General features: G+C 39.4%; 1 protein-coding gene across 1 annotated transcript in view; it reads right to left on the bottom strand.

The window, feature by feature from the left end:
• The window catches only part of adam22 (ADAM metallopeptidase domain 22), a 61,612-nt gene that overhangs the window by 611 nt on the left and 41,751 nt on the right, over positions 1 to 19,250 (bottom strand). Inside the window, exons 8-29 of the mRNA XM_030783895.1 lie at positions 19,029 to 19,102; positions 18,235 to 18,309; positions 17,843 to 17,914; positions 17,045 to 17,211; positions 16,758 to 16,842; positions 16,518 to 16,608; positions 16,050 to 16,101; positions 11,241 to 11,340; positions 11,004 to 11,075; positions 10,713 to 10,805; positions 10,416 to 10,496; positions 10,070 to 10,120; positions 9,765 to 9,828; positions 9,549 to 9,654; positions 9,158 to 9,277; positions 8,703 to 8,871; positions 8,352 to 8,463; positions 6,274 to 6,364; positions 6,052 to 6,105; positions 5,512 to 5,712; positions 3,798 to 3,898; positions 3,377 to 3,443 (exon numbers count right to left, since the gene is read on the bottom strand). Coding sequence (XP_030639755.1) covers positions 3,377 to 3,443; positions 3,798 to 3,898; positions 5,512 to 5,712; positions 6,052 to 6,105; positions 6,274 to 6,364; positions 8,352 to 8,463; positions 8,703 to 8,871; positions 9,158 to 9,277; positions 9,549 to 9,654; positions 9,765 to 9,828; positions 10,070 to 10,120; positions 10,416 to 10,496; positions 10,713 to 10,805; positions 11,004 to 11,075; positions 11,241 to 11,340; positions 16,050 to 16,101; positions 16,518 to 16,608; positions 16,758 to 16,842; positions 17,045 to 17,211; positions 17,843 to 17,914; positions 18,235 to 18,309; positions 19,029 to 19,102 — 2,098 coding nt within the window. The remainder of the gene's footprint in view (positions 1 to 3,376; positions 3,444 to 3,797; positions 3,899 to 5,511; positions 5,713 to 6,051; positions 6,106 to 6,273; positions 6,365 to 8,351; positions 8,464 to 8,702; positions 8,872 to 9,157; positions 9,278 to 9,548; positions 9,655 to 9,764; positions 9,829 to 10,069; positions 10,121 to 10,415; positions 10,497 to 10,712; positions 10,806 to 11,003; positions 11,076 to 11,240; positions 11,341 to 16,049; positions 16,102 to 16,517; positions 16,609 to 16,757; positions 16,843 to 17,044; positions 17,212 to 17,842; positions 17,915 to 18,234; positions 18,310 to 19,028; positions 19,103 to 19,250) is intronic.

Here is a 19,250-nt window from a genome sequence, read left to right as displayed (position 1 = left end):
TCACCTTTTGACCCCCTTAAAGGGTGAGGTCACAGTGAGGTCACCTCTTACGTGACATCATCTAAAGTCACTCACGTCATCAGCCTACGCTATGGAAAATAGTGCAGTGTCCGCAATTTAGATAGTGTGGGCCAATCCAAAAGAACACAAGAGTAGCTTGGCTGTTCATACACACTGTGTAATACTAGTATTATATGGGCTTGACAAAAATACATTTATGCTCCAGAGGACGTTTCGTCTGTACAAGGGAGGGTTTGAAGAACATGACAGACGAGATGCGATGAATAAGGGACAGACCAAGCTTGTGAGCACAGGACATATGAGTGCAGCACACTGATGACATCACCAAACACACAAACGCAGATAGCTGATGACAGCATAAACGGGATGAAACCCAAGCCAATACAGATGCACATAGGGTTATATACATGCAGAGACACGGGGGGAAAAGAAGGAGAAGGAAGGGAAGATAGAGAGAGAGAGAGAGAGAGAGAGAGAGAGAGAGAGAGAGAGGGAGGGAATGAGAGGCCAGTGACAATGGCACAAAAGGAGGCCATGTATTTCAAAAAAAAAGGAAAGATGTTACTGAGACTGACTACAGTATTTCAAATACTATCAGTAATGATCTGAGTATTAATTTTCTGATCAAACACATGCAACAGTGTCAGATTAAGTCTGTGGTATTATTTTATGCAAGATATAACTGAACACGATGGGTTATTATATTATATCTTATGTATCAGTAATGAGGTGTGATGGCACAAGTATGATTGAAAAGTAAGATATTAAAGTTCATCATTTGAAGGTACAGTTATAGTTCTACTCTATTTACCGTGACATCATCCCCACATTAAAGGCAGAGAACTCTCTTTTTTAGTATGCAACAGAAATATGAATAAAACCATTTTATTAAACAGAAAATCTAATCTATTTACAGTTAATTGCCATTGTTTCTTGTATACACCTATATTTACATATATGTGGGCAGTTTACATTAAAACAAATATATTGCAGAATCTTCATTATTTCTGGTCTTATTCACATGTGTCATAGAGTCCCTCATACAGTAAAATATATTGTCATTGGCACCTGTTTACTGGACATTTCTTTTGAGAAAAGCAGACACCAAGTGCTATTCAGCAGGTAAAACTTGTGACCTTTTTGTTCTGCTGTGAAAACAATACATCTCTCAAGCTACAATCTGAATGAGGTTAATATTTCCATGCCTAATTTTTTTAACATGAATTGATGCATACAATGTTCTTTTAACTGAATATATGATTAATGTTCTGTAAATTGTAAAATTCATCATTCATGCAAATTCAAGTAAACTGACTGTGTGAAAACCATTTTAAACTGACTGTTTGAAAATATGTAGGACAACGATCTCAACAGTAGTTAGCATAAGACAAGATAGTACATGTCTCAAAATTTGGGGTTAAACCCAAAGCAAAGATTGTTGACAGCGTTTCTAAAGAGATGACATCATTTTCTCAATATTTGTCATCCTTTTTCCAATCAATTTCCTATCCCATATATACTTTTCTAGACTCTATGAACTGTCACATATGCTTTTTAGAACGGGACTATATAGAAATCATCTGGCACAAAGCAAAGCACACATTATGATTATAGAGTAAGTGAGTGACAGGACACAAAAAATACACTCATGTGAAACAGTTAAATGTATAGCACAAGGTTACAGTCTCAGGGGCAAATATACAGTCATTTAGGCCACCTAACAAAGGCGTGGAGTCAGGAATGTGAGGGGGCGGGGCAAAGCCTAAAAAAATGTTACAATAGGCAGAATTTTCCAATGCAGGTTGAACATTATCTTAAAGCCCTCACCAAAGAGCTATGTGGCAGGTCAGAAAAAAAAGTTGCAAAAGAGGAGAACGTAAAATGTCCAAATGGGGGGGGGGGGGGGGGGGGGGGGGGGTGAGGAAGAGGAAACGGTCTGTGGTAATACCTAATATACGGTCCCTCAGTGTTTCTATTCACATCTTCAACCCATTTAGTTACATAATACTCTGTTTGGAAGCAAGGGGTTAAATACCTGCAGGAAGGGATGGGGGATGGTTGGGGCAGAAGGGGGGGGGGGGGGGGGGGTGGTGAACAGAGAGAGAGAAAGAAAGAAGAACAAACAGATGGAGGAAAAGTGGACGAGTGGAAGAAGAGAAGAAGACAGAAAGGAAAAGAGAGAAAAGAAAGAAGGAGAGTAGATTTATGAAAGACAGCAGGGCAAGGCACTGACATTCTCTTCAGTCCACCAAGATGCAAGTGAGAAGGAGTCTTGTGAATTTGGTTCCGTCATATGGCAAATGTAAACACCCATAGACCAGAGTCACTTCAGTTTCACTTCTTAAAGTCACATACTATCATCTAATCCCTGTCAAAATATATGTGTAACTTAACTGATCTCGTTTTAAACAAAATCAAATTTAGATTTCAGACATCATAGGCTTGCTGGTTTGAGTTGTTGTGATGACTGTTCTAAAGAAAAATCCAACATTGCTATGAGTGGCTCAGGCGAGACAACTGTGATTCAGAGAGACACTAAATGCAGAGGACTATGTATAGTCGCTTTCTAGTATCAGTGTATATAGAATGCTGCTTCAAATTAGCAGTGGTTTTGTGAGTAACAAAGATTTTTTTGTAACAATTTAAACATATAAATAGTTGAAAATGCTACATTATCCAATTTTAATAGCTGCTTTTCGGGTGTATGAACCTTGCATCTGTAAGTATATAAGCTATAAATATATAGCTATAAATATAGTTTCAAGAGACAGAAAAAGCCTATACCTAAACTATAAAACATGTGGAAAACATGAGGGAGAATCATTTGCATTTTGGCACTGGCTGTCAATCTTTTTTAAAAAGCTCCTTTGTTCCTGTTTCCTGGCCAACATGCCTCAAATAAAGCACAAGCATGTCTTTCAAAGTGAAAAACAGTCGTCATAACAATAAGAACCAAACTAAGCTTAAAAAGTCTAACACATGACCAAACTCTGAGTAGCATTCAAACAGATAATTAAATGCGTGCAAATAAGTTTCAACATGCTGTTTGTTCCAGAGATAAAAAAAAAAAAAAATCAGTCATTATAACACATTGCAATATCAGTCGCACTTCAGATCAACTCAGTGTACTCACAACCAATGACTTAACATAAAACTCCTTTAAAAACTCCCATAAAAATAAAGCACACCGCTCTCTAAGCTGCTCAATTGCATTTCTCATTGAAAATACATGCAAAATCCATGGTAACCATGGCAAATGGACTCACTATTATTGGTGCGCTGTAACTTATCTCCGAAACAGTTGAATGGTAGGAGAGAGAGATCTGGCAAGGATACAGTGCCACATGTGACTTACTCTGTAGAGTTAGAGCGAGGACGGAACTTCTTTCCTTTCAGCTTCTTACGAGTCCCACTCAGATTCCCTGTTGGTACAGAAAGAATAAGTTTTCATATAGAGAGAAAAAAAAGCATGAGTGGGTATGGGTGTGTCATGTTCTAGTGACACTGTGTGGACCAAGTGCCCCCCTGAGGATAACACAGATCTGACAAGTGGGGACCTTGTGGGGACATTTGCGGGTCCCCATTTAGGCATGATATTTTAAAGAAAGAAAAATACGGTCAATACAAAAAGTGATGATATATTTCTTTGGGGAGGGTAAGTGTTAAGTTATTAATTACAGTACAACTGATTTCAGTGGGAAGCACCCACTAAGAAATAAAGGCAAATGTGTGTGTGTGTGTGTGTGTGTGTGTGTGTGTGTGTGTGTGTGTGTTACCTTGCCATGAGTTGCTCCTGGGTCTTCCATTTTCACAGATATCAGAGATATGTTTAGCATCTGGGATTCTTTCACTCCAGGAGTGGGACAAACCGTTGGACCTAAAGAGCAGATATTCATTGTTCTTAACATTCCATTCAGTGAAAGCCAATGCTAGGAAAACAGTGTTATGCACGAAACAAAAAAGCAACAAATAAACTACACCTAACAAAAAAACACTCATACCACGTCACTCTGAAGAAGAACATGAACAGGCAATGAATGAAAACACCGAGATGAGACGTAACCATGACAATGAAAATAGTGTGACTGAGACCCATGATTTAAATACACAGCACTGAGATAAAGTAAGGTAATTACTCACTGTGACCCTTTTTTTCTGATATTCAGTAGTCTGCTTTGATGAAGAGTTTCACATTAACACAGAGAGAAGAGTCATAGCAGTTGGAATAAGAGCAAGCAGCTGTATTGGCATCACAAACCCTCTTATTTTTTTATTTTTTTAAATTTAGTTCACATATATGCTTAACAGTAAAATAAAATATCAATAAGTATATGTAGTTTTATGTTGTCCCCCCAAAATTAATTTCCCAACTGATACTTTCTTCAAGTTGGGAGCAGTGCGCAAATCTAAGCTGAATACCTAAAAATCAATCGAATGTTGGGATAAGGAGTATCGAAATTGATAAACGTTAATACCCCACAGTGTAAATATAATAAACCCATCAGTAGAGGTCTTCACAGGTCCTTCCAGACATGAAAACATGAGATGCAACCAATCTGTTATAGGCCTCGGGCCTAGATTTATTACTGATTAGCTGGTTTTTGTAAGTGACCAAGCTGTCAATGGCTGGGCAGCGCTAAGTCTGTGTTCACACCTGACCTACACTGCATGTTGAACAGGACACCAAGAAATGCTCTTAAGAAGCTGAAATGATGATGAGGTTTAGGCTGTAGTGAACACTGACAAGCATTTAGGCTTTTTTCAAGCATTCAGGACCCCAGCTTCAACTCCCAAGTGGACTAAAACAAGAACATGAAATCTACTGGAATGCATAATCTGAGATGCTGGAGAAGGAGTTTGATTAATTTGATGACATCCAGTCAATTCTGCTAAACTATGAAAAGATGACCAGAACAAGCCATAAAACAAGACATACCAAGGATGACTGCCTTACATAAAATAATATATTCAAAAGGAAAGAAAATAATCAGGTAACCATCATCTGTATTTTTCTACAAAAGATGATCGATCTTGAACCACTCCTGTGACCAAAGAGCTCCTTCTGTCACATGGCAAATAACCTCAACAGATTCAGAACACCAAACATCCACCAAGTTTAAGTCCAAAGTTTTAATGTTTTGGACATGGAACACGAACCCAATTGAGTCTAGTCGTGAACAACATGTCATGGTCCTGATAACTTTGGAAAATGGGAGTCGTGTTTAACCTCTTAGGTTTTATTTAAGTTTCTTATGTTTTATCATTTATCTGTGCGGTGCTGGGTTCAGGTTAAAAAGTCACAGGTCACGTTCATGTCGGGCCAGTTTTATCGGACCTGTGAAGATGCTTCTGAGCTTTGTCGGTTTCTACGCTAAACTACCTTCCCTGTCATTCCAGAGGGTTCTGTGATGTCCTTTACAGGTCAAAGGTCATAGCTGACCAAGCAAAGATGAAAGATGAAGATGAGGCGGGTGAAGATGGAAGGCACACCTGAAACCGAACAGAGAGATGTTTTGACTGATAGAGGGGATGGATGGAGTGAAGGAACGGGTGCATATCTGCAGGTGCGACAGGTAAGCCGACCTCTTCTTGGAGCTGCTGGCCGAGTTGGAGCTCACACCCTGTGGCATATCGCTGTAGAATGAGTCAGCGTCGCCCGGTTTCTTCACGTAGTCGCCCGGCGGCACAGGTCTGAAGAAAAGCATGATAAAACTGAAAACACGTACCTCCCGTACCCAACACGTACCCAACACGTACCTAACACATGCATTCTCATGGACTTCACAGTCCACGTAGACTAAAGAGAATGGTTTCATGTCGTCCCTGTCAAAGTTTGTCATTGCCAAGCACAAATGTTATAATGAACGAATAGCTTGTGGCTGAAATATTGCATAAAAATAAATCATTCTTCTGGAGCAAGACCCTTTGACCTTTTAATAAAACAGAACAAGACACTGAACTCTAATATGGTAGAAGTGGGTTCCCTTATAGTTTGACAGAATAAGAAAGTGAAAAGAGAAGAGAACGAACCTACAAAATCTTCGGTGCACCTGTGACTCAACATACCTTCTTTGCTTGTAGCTCCTTAAAGAGAAATAGAACAGTGAGGAAAAACATCAAAGAAAGGTTTAATGTGTATGAACAAAATGTGTGTGTGTGTGTGTGTGTGTCTGTGTGTGTGTGTGTGCGTGTGTATGTGTTTGTGCGCATGCATACTTAAGCAGGCATGCACTAATGTGTTTTTTCTCTCACTTGTATCCCCATGCAGAGATTGCCAGTATAAGCGCAAGGACGAGAATGGATCCGGCAATAGCTCCGATGATGATGTTGGTGCTGATGATGCCTGTACCAGGAAGATATGCAGAGCATCACTCAGTAGCCATGGCAATCATAAAAGCTGAGGTGAATTAATAGGATGCAGCTAAGAAACAGACAACATATTCCAGGTTCACGCTAGTCATTATATTTTACAGAGTATAAGGGCTACAGAATAAGTATTATTGGAAAAAAAAAGTAAAATTATTTTGGCTCCTTCTTATCTGTGATGTTCATTATTGTCAAAGCTTCAAATAACTATATGTTAGACTTGAAGAAACAAAAATAAATTATGTAGGAGTGTACATGTGTAAATTTAAAAAAACAGAGAAATAAGTCAAACAAATCACTGCACTAACAAAATCATTGTTTGCCATATATATAAAACTATAAAGTTAATTAGAGGAGGAGACTAATTAGATTTCTTCAGTTCACTGACCCATGCTGATGTACTATTGCTTATAGCTGCTCTTTTAACAACAAGTCCTAAGCAGTCATATTTTTTGCCCTCACTTCTCCTTCTAACGTACTTTCCTTAAAGGTATACAATAAAAAAAAACAATACTTGAGACATCATAATCACAGAATTTCAGAACTAAGTAGACAAAATGTCTCGTATATCTTGTTTACTGTTAGCTTCTCTTACCTGTTTTCTTCAGATACATCTAATACTGATGTGGGGACAAATGTCATGATCTGACATATTGTGGGAATATGCCAACATTTTGACAAGGTTGCAATTCCACACTCTGTCCATTGGAGGCCGCTATTTCTCGTTTTCAAGGTTTCATTTTCATTTTCTACATGATCTTACTCCGATCATTTCATTCAAAAATACTACACAGAGGGTTGTATGAAAAAGTGTTTGGTCTAAAACTGAGGACAGTAACTTTGCTATTTTTCACAAAATTGTATGAGTGACATCTCATATTAAGTAATAAACTAATATGTTGACATTTTGCAAATGTCAATATCTGATGTCTTTTTCATGAGATCAGGTTCAGCAGTTCACACTGTTATTAATGCAGAGTTTACATTAAAAATCAAGAAGCTTAATGAATTCAGTGTAAATGATCCTGATCCGTTCACACTTCATTAGTGGAAACAAATGTAAACCACATATGAACCACAACACTTCACTTCCAACTAACATCTAATAAACAAACAAATGAAAAAAAAAACACCCCAAACGCACCCGTATTATTAGGGAAGGGGGGAAACCAACACTCAGAGGAGGAGAGAACAGAATGGAGAGAACGAGGAAAAGAACAAAACAAGGGATGTGAGGATGTAAAAACAGAGGGCAAACAGACAATAAAGGAAAAGGAATAAGAACTCAAATCTAACCTCACGGAAATTTCAGCAAAACACATGAGCCTGTCAACAAAGAATGAGTGAGTGAAAATGAAATCTACAAAAAGAAAAAAGACAAAAAAAAGAGAAGACAAATTAAACCATGAAGAGCGTCCGTGACTGTCTTTGATTCTTTAACATACAGATTATGAATGACTCGACAGAAAACAAAGTTTAAAAGACAGATGATATAGATGTTTTTTGTTTTTTCAAAGATATTGGTAGATACACTACTCCTTATGATCTTTTTCCCTTAATAAAACAGGATTTGTCTGTTTTGGTCCAACATACTCAGAGCAAACATCAGTCAGACAGGACACAAGTTAAAGGATCCCTGCAACAGTACAGGGACAAAGCTGAAACGATTCAAATTCCTCCCACGCTTATTTGATCCAAGTTTGCTTCTCTTTTACACAAACTATTATATATTCGGCACTTTCATTGATGAATAGAGGCGATACCAAACTGTGTCAGAAGAATTATGATCATTTAAAAGTGCCAACATTCAAGCCTTACTTCAGAATACAGTTACGTAAAGACTACACCTGGTCGCTACTGGTGCTCTACAGGACTTTTGAACTTTCATAGATTCTAGAAACCCCTTAGTGAGACTACAAGCCTGTCCCCTCAGATCAGAGCAGTGTAAATGGGGAGAAACCCACCTGAGGAAGTGGCGGTGGGTCCTACCACCAGGTAGCTGAGTGGAGAGGTGGAGTTACAGTCATCACCTGCCCAGCCCAGGTGACACACACATTTCAGCTCATTACTGCACACCTGAAACACACATAGACATATTCTCTAAAGAGTCTCAGTTACAACAGAAACATGACTTTGCCTACATGTTTAAGACCATATCAAACCGTATTCAATTGTATTAAGGCAAGGGTGTACATATGTGGACACACACACACACACACTCACACACATATAGACTCTTTCTCTCTCCCTCTCTCTCTCTCTCTCTCACACACACACACACACAAACACACACAAACACAGACTCTCTCTCTGACCCCATGTCCAGAGCAGATGAGGTTCTCAGTAGTTCCAGGACAGGTGCTAAAGTTAAACTCCTGTACAGGGAGACATCTGTGGTTGAAGCAAATGCGGTCTGTTCCACATGCAGTGCCGTCCTCCACATAACCCAGATCAGTGTTCCCGTCAATCATCACATGACCACCACTGCAACACACACAGCATTACTCAACAACTAACCACTAAACAATGGCTGAAACAGATAAGGAAATTCCATTAAAAGGCCATCCCATTTGTGTATGCATACATTTCATTGTACCAGCATGTGTGTGTGTGTGTGTGTGTGTGTGTGTGTGCCTGTAGCCCAACATACCATGTCAGGCACAAACAGAGACAAAACGGGATGCCAGTGTATGTTTGCATATGTGTGTATGTGTATGTGTGGGCATGATTGTGTGCGTGTGTGTAGTGCGTGCACTGTGTGTGTGTGTACCTGCAGTCCAGTGAAGCACCGTGCTGGGCTACGGAGAAAGACGTCAGGCCTCCCTGAAGCTCTCCCAGTCTGGGTGCTGGAGAGATATTGGAGCAAAGGAGATACCCACAATGCACATCCCTAAAACAAATACACACACACACACACACACACATACAGAATCGTAAACCCAGTTATGATGTGGAAGCTGAACTACTTTCTTATAACTAAAATATCAGTTCTAATCTCTCAAGCTGACGTCCCATAACCCAAAGTCATTCCAAAACCAGAAGCAACTGGTTTTTCTTTTACCTCACATACTTCTGACTACCATGTCCTCTCAGTCATAAGAGAGTTTTACATGCTGTGATCCTGTTGTTATTCTTTAACTGTCATCACTACACGCACTTACTGTTTTTTGCACTGAATCCATGTATCTTTATCTTTCCCACAATTCCCCTTTTCTGTTCCCTCAATGTTCAGCTTCTCATAACAGAATTTGTCCGCAGCTGTGGCCTCTACAAAAAAAAGACAAAAAAAAAGGCAGCATTACAAAACACAGGTCAAAATAAAATCAAGATTCTCCTTTAAATTATGCCAATCTGAGTACACTCCTCTGTTGACTCACTTTCTCCCCAGATGTATTTGCACTGTCTGTCCTTCATTTTGCATCTGCCATTAAAGCATCGACCCTTAGACCAGAGAAAAACACAACGTCACATGTATTTGGCAATATCAAAACACTTTTACACTGTCTCAAAATCATATTTCAGATGTTTGACATGTACAATATGTGACTATAAGCAGTGTTTACCTGAGTATAAATATGAATAATGTGTATGTATTGTAACATAAAATAAGTTTCTGATTGCATAAATTTACATTATGATGTTGTTACTGTGGATTTCATGCCTGAAATGTGATGTAACTCACCTGGTCTTTCTCACAGGTGTAACCATCCATTTTATGTACATTTGGAGGACACTGTAAGGTATGAATATGTCTGAGTTTAAAAAGGTAACGTTTACATTTTTGCATGAAAAGGTGAATACTGAATAGTCTGGAAATAAAAGGTAGTAACAGTGATCAGACAGAATTTCTTCAAATGTCACACACACACACGCATGCGCAAACACACACACTCACACACACACACACACACATACACACAAACCTGAAACTGATCCTGAAACCAGTCCATTTTTCTGAAAACTTTTTTGCTCTCTTTCATTCTCTAAAATGAGGTAATGGTATGGTCGGTGGGAAGCAGTGCCCTCACCTGGCTGGAGTTTCCGGTGCAGTTTTCTGGAATATCACAGTCATTCACAGCATCCCTGCATATTACACCCATAAACTCCATCTGGAGGAAAAGACAGGAGATACATCACCCAAATGTATTACACACACACACACATACACACACACACGCGCGCACGCACAGGCACTTGCACACACACACACGCACACACATGCACACACGCGCACACACACACACACACACACACACACACACACGCACACACATGCACGCACACACATACACACACACACCCTTACACACACAGGCGTTTCATACCTGGCAATTCTTGCAGCATAAGCCGTTACTGCACTTGGAGCCCTGAGTCAGTTTGCACTCCTTACAACAGTTCTCACCCTCTCTCTGACACTCCTGTACACACACACACACACACACACACACACACACACAAGTGGGTGAGAAAGAGAGTTGTGAAGCACGATACACTTTTACCGCAATTATCCCGTCTCAGTAACATCCTGTCTAGATTATATAAAACTGTCATGAATCTGAAATTGCATTAGGTAGACGAGAGGGAGGCAGGGTTTTTCTCCACAGATCAGCACTCACCGCTGGGGTTCCACAGTCACACTCTTCTCCTGGTTCGACGAAACCATTTCCACACTCTGGAGGATCGAGCAGCTTTAGAAAAGAAAGAGAAACAAAGAAAGAATTATAAAATATTAAAAAAAAAAAAGCATCAATAACATTTTTGCCAGGCAAAGGAACAGAGGACGAGCAGAGATGTCCCTAAAATATATTCTAGAATTAGGAGAGATAAATAGATTGAGACAGAAAGAGAGATACCTTTGAGGGTTTGTTGAAGAGACATGCACCACCTCCGCTGTTGAGGAAATTGTGATACTCCTCCACATTACAATCAGAAAATCTCTTGGGCAAGTAGAAACTGGAGGAGACAAAACAGAAATACTTCTCTTACACCAGGAGAGAGCCAATCGGCTCCACAGCTCCGAGCCCACGGCCCAAATCTTCACTAACACAAGCTTCAGTGTTCCCAGTTTCCAGTGTGTCCAGCTGTACAGTTTTTACCATCAAATTCATGGAGAGAGAGACAGCCTCCATTTACTTATGTCTAAGGAGAATTCCCCTTACCTTTACTAATGGTGAACTCCGGTCAAAACAAAAATAAACCTCATTTTACCATGAGGCAACCGCACACAAATCTAGAAAGGAGCTTTATTGTGGAATGTGGTCAATTCACTTTTTTTGTGAGAACGGAATGAATTTCACACAGGAAACAGAAAGACACATTTCCAGAAGCTTCTATTGTTCTGCTCACAGTTGCACACAAAGACACACATACAAAAAACACAAATAAAAAGAATTGTTTAACAACCCTGATCCAAAACCCTAAAGGCAAACTTAATGAGCATTCTGATAAAAGAGAATATGCAAGTTAAAACTAAAGCTAAACACAGACTGGGTAAGTGAATTACAAGGATATCACACTTTACAAAATTGACAAAACCATGGTCTTTTCTTATTTATATAGCGAGCAAAAAGTCAAACGCTTTGGGTTTAAGGATGCAGGATTGAGAAACATCAGCTCAAGCATATTTTCACTGAAAACTTTGACGGCGTCTCTTACTGTGTGCAGGATAGTCCAGATTATTCTGAATAAGAACATCTGCTCGTATGCAGAGCAAGTTTATTTCTCAATGTAAAATATCCTGGAGTTGCACAGAGTTCGTTTCAGAGTTATTTTACATCCATTAAGACTTATAGTGTTACGATTACTAGTGATAGGGCACTACATTCCAGAGCTCTTATATTTACATTAACTCTGAAGAGTGTTAATGTATATCATCTCTGAAAAAATGTTAATATAATACACACTGAACGTTTCGGAATATATAAACATTCAGAGGTCGCTTGACACTGGCCAATTGTTTCTGTTGCCATGATTACCAGTTTACATTCAATTCGGATTCTTCAAGTTGAATTGGATTTCGTTAGACTCAACAGGCTGTAGATCAAGCAGGGAGAGTTTTTAAGGCCCATACATACACACACACACACACATACACACACAACGGCATACATTATCCACTGGAATATGAATTTGACTTCTAAATCAGGTTTCATATTTAACAGGTGTCATTTTAGTGTCTCATGTTTGAAAAAAAAGGGGTTTAAACTTTGACTATTAGATGTGGCTGACTCTTTGTTTTCTTTAGGAACTGGAAAATGGAGCTTTGGCACTTGTACTTTGCTGAGGTTTGAGTCTGCAAACAAATTTTTTTGGCAGTTTTGTCGCTCGTTGGCCGCCTTTGAAAATCTCTAAGGTTCTGTTTCATTCCCTTGGCTCTGTCACTTGACAGTTTCAATATTCTCAGCCACATTATGAACCTCTCCATCACCTTCACAAACACCCACGTCAGCAAGACTCCTACTACACACACACACACACACAGTAACCCCAGCCAAGGCAGGAATGCATTCCACTCAACTCTGACCCCCTCTCTCTCTCTCTCTCTCTCTCTCTCTCTCTGTCTCTCTCTCTTTCGTCCTCTCAAGCGCACACATACACACACACACACACACACACACACACACACACATACATACACCCTGGCGTGTTTAAGCTCTCTGTTTATGCACGACACGGCTGTCCCTTCTCTCTGTCTCTTTCTTCCATCATAAATCATAATCCAATCAGTGTTGCTGCAGTCAGGCCTTTAAACAGGGTGTTCCTGCATCATCAGTGGGTAGAGCAGAGTCTCTGTCTATGCGTGTCTTCGGCGACACCGATCAATGTCTCCGTTTCTGTCCTGAGAAGGAACATCTCCAGCATTACCATCAATCAGCAGCTGCAACCCTGCACTTTCAGCAGCCATTAACCTTAGTCTCACAATCGATAATGCCTGCGTGCGTGTGTGTGTGTGTGTGTGTGTGTGTGTGTGTGCGTGTGTGTGTGTATGAGTGTGTGTATGAGTGTGTGCCTCGACTCTCCTAATATCATTTTTCAGCTTACCTGCATAGACACATTTGAACTGATTACTTACTGAACTTGAATGGACCATAATACAGATAATAATCCAAAGTTTCAAAGTTTCAAAAAATTCAGATAGATTAGTACACACGTTTTTTTTTTGTTGTTTTTTTTTTTTGTCAACATTAAAATTAAACACAAAAAATAGGTATTATATATAAAAAAGAACAGTCCAAGAGATTAATAGACAACAGCATGCAGGAAATATCAAGGGGAAAAAACAGATATTTCATCACTGTTTGAAAGAAAGAAGCTATGTGCTTTTGTAAAGAAGAAGAACGCTGGGTGTGAGAAAAAGAAAGACAAAAAAAAGAACGATGAAGGACTGACTCGTCACCCAAAGACGTCTGGACGTATGTTTGGGTCGGAATCACAGCACTTTCTCACGCTGAGATGTTTCAAGCATGAACCTTTTAACCCTTGAACAAAGCCAACCAGGTCAGCAGAAATTAAAAAAAAAAAAAAAAAGAACTTGACCCAAGAAAGAAATGAGCAGAAAAAATGAAAACGGCTTTAGTCATATTTTTACAATGCTGACCATCAGTAATTTTAATATTATATTTTAGCTCAAGGGTCCGGCAAAAAGCTACAGAACACCTTTGCAAATCATTTCTCCGATACTGATTATTGTTCAGGTCCATTAGCATCAACTCAGTTACCCATTGCTCAACAGGTAGCTTGTAGCTCTTTGGTGAATAAAACTACAAGAAAAGACTACTATGTAATCCAATCACGCACACAGCACTTTGAAAAACAGAGGGGGCAAATGAAACCTATTTCTGTAAAATGTCACCCAATGTATTCTGTCACCAGCCTTCATTTAAAAAACCAACAAAAAAACCCCCAGATGTGTCTTAACAGTTGTCCACTGCCAAATGACAACAGTCTTTTAGGATTAACATTGTGTGCTATCAAACATGGAGACTTGACTAATGACAGACTACATCGAATGAAATTTTGGAGGTTTTGTTCGCCGATGTCAATGGGAATGACGCTGCAATCCGAGAGATATGATGCTCAAAGCTTGAGGAGGAGTCGAGGAGTCTCCTCCAGAAAATTGCAATTTGTCAAATCCATCAAAAAGAGCTGCCAGCCAAAACTGAAACCATGTTCACAGGAAGAGAGCAGAGAGAAAAACACAGAGGGTATACATCACACATGCTGTGTTTGTCAATCACTCCCTCTTAATTTGAATAAGGGCGGAGCACTGAGGCCTTTTGCCGTAATGCTATTGGATGGAAATGGAGAGGGCGGGCTTATGTGACTGACATCCCTCCCTGACCAGCCAACTGGTTGACAGGGTGGGAAAGAGTAGCGTGTCACACACAGCCAAGCTTCTGCTCACCTGCTGTCCCATTCGGGATTGAGGGGAAACGCAAGAGGTATTTAAAGAGAGGGGTAAAGACACATGTACGCACATACAAACACAAACAAACAAACACACACACACACAAAAACACATGTCCTGGTGATCTGCTCACATGAGGTCAGACTGAACTGCCCTCACTTTCATGTCCAAACCTCAGTTAGAGTGAACAGCTCAACAGACTTAAAGCCACTGCAGAAATTCCAGTTTATTATATCATAGCATCATTATTGTGAATTGATAAAATGTGATAAGATGGGGGGGGGGGGGTTTATATGTGTACTATAAACTGTATACTATATATGTGTTATTTCTCTATAAATATTTCCATGTTTGTATGATATTTTCTTGAGATGTGCTGACAGAGCGGTTTTAATAGAACTGAAAGGTTTCTTGTTTCTTGTTTGTTTGTTGTTTTGATTGTCAAATGTTCACATCTTCATCATAGACCTAAAATGGCTTTAATTTTAATTACATATAAACACAAAAAAAAACCTTTTTACTATGATTTTCTGCAATGCAAATGAAATCCAACACGAGTCTGATTAGATTTGAGAACGATAAGAAATATCAACAGTGGCCTTTAGACAGCGGAACAAACACACCGATAGCACCACAACCACTGGTTTGACCAGCAATGTTTCATACTAGCATTATCCACAACTATTTCTCTCTCTTTCTCAGTATTTGTGGTTAGGATCACTGTTCCATGCACTGTCAACTTGGTTCAGCTCCCTAGTCTGTCAATTATTGCTCTAGGCAGGAAAACCAATGGCAGTAGCCACAGGCAATAGACAATGTTTTCATTCTGATGTAATCAGAATAACTGTGGAGTTCTTACTGCCATCTAGTGGTGTGTTTTGATTTCTTAAAAATAAAATCATTTTTTGCCTTTTCCTCAGGGAAGTAATGTAATGGGCCAGTATGACTACTATCACTGAAAATTAAGCAGAAAATATTCTGTGCATATGTCCCTTTGAATCGCGTTCAATTTAACACTGCTAGAACACAGAGGTGAAGACATGTGAACACAGTAACACACTGACAAGACAAAAGCCAATGACAAAACTAATCTGTGTAAAAGCATTGCCTTTGAGCAACGTGTATATCACCACAGAACAGGAAAAGGGAGTGTGTGTGTGTGTGTGTGTGTGTGTGTGTGTGTGTGTGTGTGTGTGTGTGTGTGTGTGTGTGAGCGAGATAGTGATCAGGGACATTTGCTTTATAGGAAACTTACCCAACATCATCCATTATACAGCCAGACCATCTATCATCACACTTGCATTCTCCTGCGGAGGACAGAAATGTTACAGAGCAGGACACAAAGTCTGTGTGTGTATCTGATTGCGTAAGTGTGTGTGTGAGTGTGTGTGTGTGTGTGTGTGTGTGTGTGTGTGTGTGTGTATGTGTGTGTGTGTGTGTTGCTCATTTTAAATAGTCTACGCGTGTTCCAAATAAATTGCTTAGTAATTTCTACGTAAACAATTTTTTAAAAAAATGGGACGAGGCTAAAGTGAGCAGGGAGATAGAGAGAGAGAGAGAAAGAGAGAGAGAGAGAGAGAGAGAGAGAGAGAGAGAGAGAGAGAGAGAGAGAGAGAAAGAAAGAAAGAGAGAGAGAGAGAGAGAGAGAGAGAGAGAAAGAGAAAGAGAGCGAGAGAGAGAGCGAGAGAGAGAGAGAAAGAGAGAGAGAGAGAGTGACTCTTACCATTTAGGATCCTCTTTTTGTCAGAGAAGATGCCAATATTTTGGCCCAACGACTGAGCGAGAGTAATGGCCATTTCCTCCGTTTTGCCGTACTGAAAGATAAGGACAGAGAAAGTAATGGGGGAGGTGTGAGAGTGAGAGGAGAGATAGTGTTGAAACAGATCCTGCTGGCACATTCCCATAAAATGCTGAGACAGATTCATGAATATTCATGAGCCAAGTGTAAATTTATCACATTTACCTCATTGACTCCGCCCCCTTTGGTGAGTGAGCACACTCCTCCCATGTAAGAAGCTCCCCCCCAGTTACTATGGAAACGGTTCCCTCTGGAGACGAAAAGATGATTCATTTAGTCAGGCTAAGCTATTGTGTCCTCATACTTCATCATAAAACATCATGTTCACTGCTAATCAGCTGTGGTATTTCATCAACTGTATCATTAAAGGTGTGTGTGCAAGTGTAGGAGTCCGTGTGTGTGTGTGTGTGTGTGTGTATGTGTGTGTGTGTTCTTCTGTGCTCCGAACTCACGAGAAAAGGTGGACAGAGTCGCTCTTATCTTTGATGAAGTCTCGTCTGTACTTCATAAACTCTCTCAAAGTCACCATTGGGTTGTCATTTATGTTAAACCGGTTATCTGCTGCCCATGTCTCCATAGCAACCAAGACTATCCTGGTGTTGAGCTGCTCTTTGAAGATCTGAGGATTTAAACAAACAAACATACACAAATCAAATTATGGCTAAATTATACACGTGGGTTCAACGTGTTACTTCAAAAAAAAAAAAAACTCGAGAAAAAAAAACATACCTATGCACACAAACTCACTTCTATGAATATACAAAACAGATTTACCACACAGACATATATTAGCTACATGGAGAAGTATTCAGCTTTGATTCTATGCCATAAACAAAAATTAAATTGACTGGCCAGAAGCATAACTGACAAATTCATAAATCATTTGTTGAACCATTCCAATTGAGTATCACGTAATATCAGTCAAATATCAGATAACATGCTTTCATCTAATAGTCAATTCACCGGTGACAGCTTCTCATGATTATTATTCACTCATCATGTCATACAGCTGAAAAATAAAAATACGCATTTCAATTACACAAATTTTCATTCCTTAATTAGATTGTTTATAGCCTTTATATTATATTTAACACTTCAAAGCTACTTCAGATTAACACATTAATGACATGCACTCAGGCATAAATTAAATGATAATGCATTAATATGTCAAAGCAAGATTTCCTCGGTTTTAGTGAATTTCTACTCTATGTAAAAGAGCAGAGCTTGCGAGATACTGTTATTACACTTACGAGATCGGCCATGTTCACCACTGATTTGGCATAGTTATTGGTCTGTCCAACCGAGAGCCGATGTTTCTTGTACTGGTCAGCAAAAAACAAAAACAAACAAGCAAACAAAACAAAAAAAAAAAAAACAGAGAAAAATTACTCATCATTCTCACTCATTATCTAAGCCGCTTATCCTGATTAGGGTCGCGGTGGGGTGCTGGAGCATATCCCAGCGCTCATAGGGCAAAAGGCGGGGAAACATTAGAGAAATTAGAGAAATAAAACTTCTACGAGCCCTGTGTTTTTGTATAATATGATACGTGAAACACTACATGAAGAAATTACTTTATTCGAGTCAGCTTAATAGTCCAGTTACAAGCATACATTCAATTTATAAGAATGTCAAAACTCACCATGAGGTGGTCATTGATAACCATCAACTCAATATATTTGGTCTCATCTTCAACTCGGCGTGACTTTCTCAACACCTGAAATTTTAAAAACAAACAAACAAAAAAATTAAGATTCATTTCTTAAATGAAAACAAAATGCTTCTGATCACTCATCATTATCTTCATTACAGCAATATAACAGACTGTAGCTATGAGGCCAATGATGTAGACTGAACATCTTATTCACAATGGAGAGCAAAGCTTTTCTTTTAAAATCACTCTGACTCATTCCCCTCTTCCGTTCCTTTGTAACACATGCTTCAATGATGAAAAGAAGAAGAAATAAAACTGCAAAAGAGGTCCATACATTTACTGAACCATTATCAACTATGTTCTCAATAATTAATGAGACAAAGAGTATGGAAGGAGAGAAAGAGCAAGAAGGCAGAGATAGAGCATGTTTCTTCCTGTCCTCAAATATTACATACCAGGAGAGCGAAGTTGAGAGAGCTGTAAACCTTGAAACTTTGCACACACATACAAATGTAAGCATGCACTCAGACACACTTCAGTGAATCTCTGATGCTTTTCTTAAAACTGTGTTGGCAGGATAACCTTACGAACCACTGTGTAGTGTAACATGAAAGAGCCAAGAGATAAAAATTTTGTGTGTGTGCGTGTGTGTGTGTGTGTGTGTGTGTGGTGTATTTGTGTGTGCATGTGTACGTTTGTGTGTGTGTGTGTGCGTTCATGCATGTGTGTCTGAGTGTGTGTGTGTGCATGTGTGTGTGCGTGTGTTAGAGTACAGTACACACCTGTCTCTTTCTTCTTCTGTGACTTGCCCCTGTGAACAGAGGGGACTCCTGAAATGGTGACTCAGCCAGACTGACTGAAAAACAGAGGGTTAAAATCAGCTTGATTTTGTATTTGTACAAAATGTCCTATTTTCTTTTTATATTTATAAACACACACACCACACACACACACACACATAAACACATACATACACACACCTATCTATGTGTGTGTGTGTGTGT

This window comes from Chanos chanos, chromosome 9 (assembly GCF_902362185.1).
Source record: "Chanos chanos chromosome 9, fChaCha1.1, whole genome shotgun sequence".
Taxonomy (NCBI): domain Eukaryota; kingdom Metazoa; phylum Chordata; class Actinopteri; order Gonorynchiformes; family Chanidae; genus Chanos; species Chanos chanos.
Note: the sequence above shows the minus strand (reverse complement) of the source record. Positions and strands in the feature narration are given on the sequence as shown.